General features: G+C 32.3%; 1 protein-coding gene across 1 annotated transcript in view; it reads left to right on the top strand.

Moving 5' to 3' along the window:
- Window positions 1-11024, top strand: part of LOC103274676 (dimethylaniline monooxygenase [N-oxide-forming] 5-like) — an 18875-nt gene that overhangs the window by 3314 nt on the left and 4537 nt on the right. Inside the window, exons 2-5 of the mRNA XM_008072107.1 lie at window positions 3711-3899; window positions 4783-4945; window positions 6484-6626; window positions 8102-8301. Of these exons, the coding sequence (XP_008070298.1) occupies window positions 3711-3899; window positions 4783-4945; window positions 6484-6626; window positions 8102-8301 (695 nt within the window). The remainder of the gene's footprint in view (window positions 1-3710; window positions 3900-4782; window positions 4946-6483; window positions 6627-8101; window positions 8302-11024) is intronic.

Genomic DNA, 11024 nt, shown 5'->3' with positions numbered 1-11024 from the left:
CCACCGCAGCCTCGACCTGGTGGGCTCTGGCAATCCTTCCGCTTTAGCCTTCCGAGTAGCCGGAATTACAGGCATGTGCTACCACGTCCAGCTGATTTTTTGATTTATTGTAGAGATGAGGTCTCGCTGCCCAGGCGGATCTCGAACCTGCGGGCTCAGGCAATCCACTCACCTCAGCCTCCCAAAGGCGCGGGATTACAGGCTGAGCCACCGACCCTGGCGAGGCTCATGATTTTAAAGAGGACAACTTTATTACGTTTTTTAAAAAAGGTTTCTACTATTTATGTTATATTTAGGAAACCTTTATTTATCCCAAAGTCCTGAAGACATTCCCTTATATTTTTTCCCGGAACATTTATTGCTTTAACTTTCATGTTTAAGTCTGTAATTCATTTTGAATTACCTTTCCTTCATAGTGAGATACAGGGATCTGGTTTGTTCATTTGTTTTTATTCTGCATATTCTTCCTGATGAATGGGTTTATTTCTCTCCCTCACAGATATCCAGTGGACACAGCACCATTTATTGAAAAGCCCATACTTTTCCCCACTGAATTACAATAGTGCCTTTTATTATTTATTCATTTTTGGAAATTTGGTGACTGTTTATGTGTGATTTTGTTTCTTAACACTGTTCCACTGGTGTGTGCTTCAATCGGCACATTCCTTTTAAAATTACTATGTCTTTGTAGTAAAGTTTGATATTTCTGTCCTTCTTAAGGATTTTCTAGACTTTTCAAGAATCTCTATATTTCCATATAAACTTTAGAATTAGCTCATCGATGTCCACAAATTGGGATTGCATTGGACCTGTGGATTTATTTGGAAAGGATTAATATTTTAATAATACTGAGTCATCTCATTTATAAAATGATGTATCTCTCCATTTATTTATGACTTTTTTATTTCTCTCAGCTGTCATTTATAGTTTTTAGTATAGAAGCCTTGCATATTTTTTGTTAGATTATTAGTAGGTATTTGATATTTTTATCCTATTGTAAATGATTGCAGTTACAAAAGTTTTACTTTTCAATTTTTTGCTAGTTTTATGTGAGCCTTCTATATCCAGCAACCTTGCTAAATTCACTAAAACTTTGTATAGATTAATTTTGATTTGCTATATACATGACTTCTATGTATAATAACAGCTTTATTGCTTCCTTTCCAATATTTATGATTTTTGCTTCTTTGTGTTCCTTAGTGTGTTCACTAGAGCCTCCAGAACAATGCAGCACAAAAGTGCTGTTATAAGACATTGTTTTCTTCTTCCCAACCTCACCTCAGAGAGAACCTGTTCAGTATTTTACCAGTAAGCATGATGTTAGCTTAGGTTTTTGTAGACTAAAAAAATTTGAATCTATACTTAATATGTAGAGAGTTTCTTTTTAATCATGGACAAATGTTAACTTTTATCAATTGATTTTTCTGCATTATCTGACATTAGCATATACTTTCTCTTCTTAATCTGTTAGCGCAATGCATTTAATTGATTGATATGTAAATGACAAATCAAATTTTCATTCCTAGAAAAACCCTCACTTGATCATTTGTTTTTTGATATTTTTAGTTATTGCTCGATTAGACTCAATTTTTCTAATATTTCTAACTTGCTAATGTATAAAATATTGTTAACATTTTAGATTGTGTTGATGAAAGACACCGTACTATAATTTTCCCTTCTTATAATGTCTATCAGGTTTATATCAAGTTATTCTAACTCAAGGATATAAAATGAGTGGAGAAATGATTCTCTTCTATTTGCTTGAATAATTTGTATAAGATTAATAATTGTTTTGTGTCTTTATATATTCAGAAGAATTTACAGTGAAACTGAGCCAGGAGGGCTTTTTTTGGAGGAAGATTTTTAATGACACATTAAACAGATTCAAGTCTTTAAAATTTTATTTTTTTAATATCAGATTAGTAGGTATTGTTTTTAAAAGAATTTGTCTATTGTTTCTAGTTGACAGTTTTGAGGGTGTTATAATGTCCTTTTAAAATATATTTTTTTAAATATGTAGGTTTTATAATTATTTTCCATTTTTATTCCTGATATTGATAATTTTAGTTCTCTCTTTTTTTGTGTGGAGGGTCAACATTTCTAAGGGTTTATCAATTTTGTTACTCTTCTAGAAAAACAAACTTAAGGTCATGTCTTTTTCTTTCCTGTACATCTAATTTTTATTTTATTAATTTCTACTCATATCTTTATTGTTTTGTTTTTCTACATTTTTGTATTTGTTTTACTTTTTATCTAGGTTCTTGATTTGGTGCTTAAGTAATTGATTTGCAACTTTTTCTTCTTATGTATCTAATATATGCGTTAAAGTTTTATATATTTTCTTCTAATCACTTTTTTGTTTCAGCCACAGGTTTGATGCATTATCTTTTCACGATTGCTCAGCTCACAATATCTTCTAATATTTCTATGACATCTTCTTTGATTCAAAGTTTATTTAAACGTGTTGTTTAATTTATGCACGATCCAGGGTATTTCTGAGATTTTTCTTTTATTAGTTTCTAATTTAATTTCACTGTTATTGGAGAACATGCTCTGAATTTAATCCTTTGAAACTTGTGTAGAATTTTTTAATGACCCAGGTCTGTATTGAAAAATATGTTCTTGTACCTCAAAAGAGTGTGTAGTTAAAGTCAGAATATTTATCTATCTATATATGTCCATTAAGCCAAGCTGTTAAAATAAAAACTATTTTATTCTATTATTTCTTCTATGTCCTTACAAATTTTTGTTCTATTTTCTGTCAGTTACTTTAGTGAAATGAGTTAAATTCTTTAGCTATGAATATGAACTTGTTTATAAATATGAGTTTCTCCTTTTAATTCCATTAATTTTTACTTTATATGTTTTGAAACTTTCACCAGGTGCATTTGAATTTAAAGTTTATGTATCTTCCTACAGAATTGACCTGTATATCATTGTTATCTCTTTCTCTTTATCTCTAATTTTGCCATGATATCTAATTTTCTAATATTAATGTAGCCGGTCCTGTTGTCTTTTGTTTAGTGTTTTCATGATATATCAACCCTTCAGCCTAATTTTCTCTTGTAAATAACATAAAGAGTCTTTTGTCTAGTAGTTTGGGTTTTTTGTTTTAATGGAGTGCTTACATATAATAAATGAGAATATATTGGATTTTGATTTACTATTTTGCATGTTTTTTATTTGTTTCCTATCTTTGTTCTTTATTCCTCATTTCCTTCTTTCTTTTGGTTTTACTCAAAAGAGCAAAACTATCCTAAGTCCTTAAATAATTTGAATTTGAGGCTAAAATAAAGGAAACCTTTTCTTAAATAGTTTTAATTTTTTTCTTGTATGTTAATTATTTAGATAACCACTTTTTACATTATTATTAATGGTTATCCTTTTAAATTTGCAAATGTTGACATGCATCCTTGACTTATTACCCTTTATGTTTGTATTTCATCACTTTCTTAAGAAAACAAAGCTCTTACAACACTTAATTCCATTTTCTTACCCTTGTGTTATGTATTTTGCTTCTTGAATATGTTATAACACCCCCCTCCCCCCCAGATATAGAAATGAGGAAGAAAATGTTCATGGACAAGACAAAAAAGCCTTCTTTATTCTTTACTTCTTTATTAGTCCTGAGATTATTTTTCTTTTAAAAACTATTTTAATTGGATTCTCTTGCTATTATAAATTTTATTAACAGAGACTTTCTCCTGTAGAGAAATACTTCAGAGAAAATACCTAGTATCTACAAATCTGTGACCATCAATACTTCCAAAGAGATGATGTGCTTCAGTGACTTCCCCATACCTGATCATTTTCCCAACTACATGCACAACTCCAAACTCATGGACTACTTCAGGATGTATGCCAAGCACTTTGGCCTCCTAAAATACATTCGTTTTAAGGTAAAATATAAATGAAATATTGCACAGTAAGTGTGTGAGTGTGTGTGTGTGTGTGTGTGTGCGCGCGCGCGCAGACACACTCACTTATGTACACACAAGAACTGCACTTGGCATATTCTAGTATGATCAGAGGAAGAGATCATTAGTGAGCTTCCACCATAGAAAATCATCACTTATAATGATATGCTTCAAAAATTTCACGTGAATGTGATGTTGAAATATTTTCCCACCAAGACCTATTCTGATAATACTTCAGTATGGAATGGTAAGGGTCCTCTCTTTTAGCCTTAAATTCAAAATATTTAAGTACTTAAAATAGTGGCAGTAGTAATTGAGTCAAATTATATTGCTTGTATATAGTACAAAAACCAGGATCATATAAACAACACATGAAAGACTCTTTCACATTCATGTAGTTACCATAATCTATCTACCACTATGGCCCCCAACTTACATATAAAAATACCATCTCTATAATCAAATGGAAGCTTAATTATTCCTGAAACTCAAAAGCTACACTCAGGGAAGCTAGACAGGTTTGTGTGAAAATATGAAAAACACAAGAAACATTATTTTCTTTCATATGTGCATCTTCCTGGAAGAAGGATATGTTTCCTGTGGCTTCAGTCATGCCTCTGTTTTTTTTCACAGCTAATTCTCAACTATTTCTATTTCTATGGAAAAATGGGCCTTTACTAAAATACTCATAAAATCTTAAAAATGCACACACAGCATAGTCATTTTGGAAGTACCAAGGAGTGAAAACTAAATGAGTATGAATGCCTCTGATGAGTTGTATTATTCAAATTTACAGGGTTTGGGGAGGAGGAAGAAACCTGAGTACTTTGATAGTCTATAACATGTGTTGTGCCCTTGTTCTCAGACTAAAGTGCAAAGTGTGAAGAAGCATTCAGATTTTTCTTCCAGTGGACAATGGGATGTTGTTGTGGAGACTGAAGGGAAACAAGAGACTTTGGTATTTGATGGGGTCTTGGTCTGCAGCGGGCATCACACAGAACCCTTCTTACCTCTTCAGTGCTTCCCAGGTATGTCACTAAGAATCTGTTTGGTAGAAAATAACTTTCCAAGTAACTTACAGAGCAAAATGATTGAGCATGAATTTTATTACTAAAATTAAATTTCTCTGGTAACAGCCAATAACAAACAGCTAACCATCCAACATTTTATGTTAGGAAGAACACACTAAAATACAAAAATAGTCCAAGACAACAACTTCTATTTTTTACTTACTATAGTTTTATAAAGCATATAAGACATAATTTTTAATATCTCATATTTAAATGATTTTAATTTTATGTCCACTTATTTGATCTCAACCCCTTCCAGAGAAAGTTAAATTAATAAAAACAAGTAACAAATGACAAGCAAAACCAGCAAAAAGCTAGCAAATTCATCCACAAACTTAGAAATCTCAGTATAGAACAAGATCCTAAATGACATTCATTTATAATGGATTTTCACTGGTTGATTTAAAAAACAAGCTAGTAGCTCATTGATTCCTTTGAATTCTTTCAGGCAAAATGGTACCCATCTCAAAGGAGACTACTAATTTTAAAAAAAAGCAGCAACAACAATAAGCTCTCCTATTCCTTTTGATTAAAATTTCTCCTTTTACTCCTACTCCATTTTCTCTCCTTTTCCATCAATTTTAATCAGGAAATTATTATCAATTTTTATCAAGAAAGATTTGATATCTTGGTGCCTTTCCATAATGTCTAACAAACCTTGATAAGACACTCTTTGCAGGTTGAGGCAAACTGAAAATAAGAGTCCCACATGGAAATCAAATGGCTTAAACTCGAATTTTTGTCATTCAAATAACTGACTGAGTTATGTATGACAACTATCTAGCTTTTCTGCATCTACACAGCAACACAATCCTTCATAAAATAGAAGTACTTGATCTTCTGAATGTTATAATGCAATATATCTTGGAAATCATTATATTATTGTGATATCATCTATAGATTATATTAATAACTGTTATATATGTTTCAGCTTCTTTGTGACCTGCTTCCTGGCTGAGAAATACTCCCTATGGAGAAATATGTGAGATATATGTATATTTGAATGGGTTTCAGAGGAGAGACACAAGCATGTCTAGAGGAAGACAATGTCTGAGAATGCCAGACACAGATCTGGGGCCCTATACTTTCATAAAACAAAATAAAACAACAACCACTTTTCCACTTCATCATGTTGCTTAAGACTACACAGTACAATATAATAATGAAAATACCATTAGGTCATAGTGAAATTGCTGTGAAACTTTCATTTTGGATAGGTCCAAGATAAATAGATCTACTACTTACTAAATACTTTATAAGGTCACTAGTCTATATTAAGAATGCATAGGTACTAATTCAGAGTTTACTCCCTTTTTCTTTGAGCTCTGTGAAATACAAAGTATTTTATATTTTTCAGGACAAAGGGTGATATTCAATTTACTGGCCCAGACTCAAAGTCTTGTTTTTTCAGATTATTCAAAATATAACTTTCTTCTCTGTTTGAGTCAGCATTATGAAAAATACTCATGTTTAGAAACTCTATTCTTCCACCATAGGCATTGAGGTGTTTGAAGGCTGTTATTTCCACAGTCGAGAATACAAAAGTCCTGAAGACTTTTTAGGAAAGAGAATCATAGTGGTTGGCATTGGGAATTCTGGAGTGGACATTGCAGTGGAGCTCAGTCGTGTAGCAAAGCAGGTTCGTTCATTTTCAATAAATTCACTAGTGGAAACACAACTTTCATGAATGGAAATCTATGCATCCATGGGTGCCTTCCAGAATGTAGATTTGGTTTATGAGGGGTCAGAAAGGAAAATGAAATTTATGGGCTGGTCTCAAAATGTTTAAATTCACGGGGAGCAGAGAATAAATGAAAAATAAATCATTCATATTCACATTAGAAAAACACGTAAACAAATTGCTTTTGACTGAACTGAGTGAAATACTCGCATAGATAAAACAAAAATGTCATACAATTAATCTGACTTTTCTCTCTACCACAACAGTACCTGAGCTCTGAAATCAATTTAACATAGTGATAAAGATAAGAAATTGGGAGTCCATCTGGGATCAGTAGATCTTGAGGGTAGAATTAAAGAACAGGAAATAAAGAAGATCAATGATGATAATAAACATATGACATTTCTTAACCAGAAATAATGTAATGTATTTACAATGATGGAGTAAAATAAAATGGGAAAATTCCACTTTAGGTATATTTAATTTTATACAAAAAGAAGTTATCCAAGAACTTCTTTTATGCTTGATTATTCAGTAATTCTTTCTTCTCTTGAAAAATTAATAATACTTTGAGTTTAGAAAAAATTGAGGTAATGTTTGCATTCAGAATTATTAGACACATTTAATAAAGCCTTAATTAATGAGAAACCCAACCTATTAGGATGTTCAGATATTATGATTATTATTACCTATTTTTTACTTATTGGTCTTAATTTGTTTTCATTCATCATTAGTTTTTAGGAGAAGTTATTGCTAAGCCACCTGGGATTTCTTTTAATTTAATAAGCATTTAAAAATGTAAATGTTTGATCACTATCACCCATCTTATTTTTACTCCATAATTTGACCAGTAAGAGTTGAGATTCAACATCCCCAAGATTGCAAAGTACCAATAATCAAATGAACAATTTAATATATTTTCTAGTTGTATTAGAATGCATAAAACTTTACAAATATATTACAGAAAGATTTGAAAAGTAATTTTGGTTACATCCAGTTAAGCAGGACACTCGTCCTGAACAATTTGATTCATTAAATTTTTTAAGGTACACTTTTATTTTGATGTAAACAATATTGTAGAAGTGTATAGTAGCTAATATGGCAATGTACTTCTAAATTTAAATTCTTATTTATATATAAGGCATAGCTACCTTAACATCCAGGAAAATTTTTTAAAATAGTACTTCAGAAAGACGCAAGCCAGTGAATAAAATTTTCTGTTTTTCATTCAGAAACTTGGTATCATTGATGCAGCTTTTTCCTGGAGATCAGTAGATAGTGCTGATTAGCATGATGACCACTGCATAATATTTTACCTCCTAATCCTCAGTAGTCAACACTCTTAGAACTGGGTAATGGATAGTATCTGAATAAAACTAACAGCATGAAAAGTGTTCTCTCTCTCCTTCACTAATTTGTTTTATTTGTCTCAGGTATTTCTTAGTACTAGACGAGGATCATGGATTTTACACCGTGTTTGGGATAATGGGTATCCCATGGATAGTTCATTTTTCACTCGGTTCAATCATTTTCTCCAGAAAATATTAACTACAGGACAAATAAATAACCAACTAGAGAAGATGCTAAACTCAAGATTCAATCATGCACACTACGGTCTGCAGCCCCAGCACAGGTGATAACCAAGGGAGCTTCATTTGTATAATTATGCATATGTGTAAAAGAAAGTTACCTTAAAGACAGTTCGACTTCTGGCCATTATTTGTTTTGTTCAATTAATCTCATACACTCATTCGTATAAAGCAGTGCTCCCCAACCTTTTTGGCATCAGCAGTTGGTTTCATGGAAGATGATTTTTCCATGGAGCTGGGAGGCAGGGATGGCTTGGGGATTATTTATTTATTTATTTATTTATTTATTTATTTATTTATTGTGCATTTTATTTCTATTAGTATTATTGCATTGAATATATAATGAAAAAGCAGAGGCAAGCACAGAGTTAACAGTGCATACAGATACATAAAAATACGGACATACATGTATACATACATACAATGTATATAATAAAAAAGAAGAAAAACAGAAAAAAGAAATTTATAATGAAATAATTATACAACTCGCCATTAAAAAAAAGAGGCATGGACAGAAGTGGTAAATAAAATAATGAGTGGGCCATGCATGAGCTAAAATAAGTGTCAGATTCTGACTTAAAGCCTGCCACCAGATGCAGCTGTACAGCTGAAGTATATCAACTTACTTGCCACTCACTGATAGGGTTTTGATATGAATCTGCAAACAATTGATTTATTATGATATCTGTGTCGTCAAACCTCACTGTTAATGTTAATCTGTATGTGAAGTTGCTCTCCAGCACCAGCATCACCACTTTAGCTCCACCTCAGATCATCTATCAGTCATTAGATTATCATAAGGAGCTGCAACCTAGATCCTTCTCATGCACAGTTCACAATAGGGTTCACACTCCTATGAGAATCTTTTGCCACTGCTGATCTGACAGAAGGCAGAGCTCAGGTGATAATGTGAACAATGGGGAGCAGTTGTAAATACAGATGAGGCTTTGCTCACTCACCCACCACTTGCCTTCTGCTGTACAGCCCAGTTCCTAACAGGTCATAGACAGGTACCGGTCTGTGATCCAGAGTTTGGGCATCCCTGATGTAAAGCATTTATATTATATAACATAATGTAATTATGTAAGTCGTTATGTTATATATTATTATGTATAATATATCATTATGTATATTATGTATAATATATAACTACATTTATAACTATATATAACTATTATATATTTATATATTTATATTTAACTACATTTAGAACTATGTATAACTATTATATATTTATATTATATTTACATGGGATAGCATTATAATTATTATATTATATATACATATAGCAATTATTATATTATATTATATATAGCAATATAATAATTATAATGCTATCCCATGTAAATTAATCAATATTCAGAGAGAAAATGAGTCAGAACATCAAAATACATGTCTAGGGAAATTGAGGCTGAAAGAGAAGTCAACTTGCACAGAAATATGAAGAGATTTTAAGGGGATTCAAGTATCACAAAAAATATTCTTTGTAACTTTGTAACTTAAAATATCATTTTTCAAGTAAAAATAACAGTAGATAGATTAAAGGGGAAATTTTTACTAGATAAATTAAGAGAAACTGGGACAAAAGGGGGAGACACAATATCTAAAAAAATAATACAAAATTTTTTCTCAGATTGAAAGGGACCACTGAATTCCAAGATGGATTACACACACACAAACACACACACACAAACACACACACACACACACACACACTACCCTTATTTAGGCTTCCTCAGTTTCCCTCACTTTCCTGTCCTGACCAAGAAATATTGACCAGCTGCAGCTGCATGTTTCTTCCTGCATACTTAAACCTAAGCTGGTCCTTGAGCATTCCCAGGCACTAATTAAGGTATTTAGGTTGTTGCCCCAAACACTGAAAGACACTTACCTGAACCCTAAGCCAAGTTCTTTAAACCCTCTGGTAAATTTTGTAACCTGAGCACCTCATTGCAGACATATCTAAGCAGAATAGTCCTTGTCCACCGCCAGGATACACTGCAGTCTTCTCCATACGTGAGTTCCTCTAATAAATGATTTTGACTGATCATGCTGGTGTTTACTGCTTCTTTCTTTGGAATTCCTACTGGTCTCATCTTAGAATAGTTTGGAAAACTCCCTTGTGGACATTTCTCACCCACAGCTAAAAGATAAAAAAGAAGTGGGGTGGGGAGAAGAAAGGAAAAGGAAGGAAAGAAGGATGGAAAGGTGGGAGGGAGGGAGGGAAAATATCCCATCTGGGATTGTGTGATATAAGGACTAAATAATGACTTTTTAAATAAATGGGGCATAGCATAAGAGAAATTCTAATAAATGGGCTAAATTGTCCCAACAAATTCAAGGAATGAAGAGAGAAGACAGCAGATCAGTAAGAAGATTAGAGCAACATTTCAGAAAACTAATCTATTTGGTGGAGTAAAAAAACCAAGGACCAGAGATTCCTCTTAATTATGAGTTTGTAAAAGCTCTTTGTATACTATAGAAGTCAATACATTTTTAGTCATCTGTGTTTCGTTTTTTCTGATCATATCATTTTCCCATTGATTTATCCTGTAGTATTTAATTAATAGACAAAAGTCTAAAATATTCAACACTCACATATATTCCTCCCTTATGTTGTAAATTCTGCATTTTTAAACTAGATGAAGAAAGTCTAAACCTGCCCCAAGATTGTAAAAGGAGTCTCCAAGAATTGCTTGCAAGATTCTCACTTTTAGCCGGGCTCGGTGGCTCAGCCTGTAATCCCGCGCCTTTGGGAGGCTGAGGT

Source organism: Carlito syrichta, unplaced genomic scaffold, assembly GCF_000164805.1.
Source record: "Carlito syrichta isolate Samal-C Ts95f unplaced genomic scaffold, Tarsius_syrichta-2.0.1 Scaffold314851, whole genome shotgun sequence".
NCBI classification, from domain to species: domain Eukaryota; kingdom Metazoa; phylum Chordata; class Mammalia; order Primates; family Tarsiidae; genus Carlito; species Carlito syrichta.
This window is presented reverse-complemented; position numbering and strand designations above follow the sequence as displayed.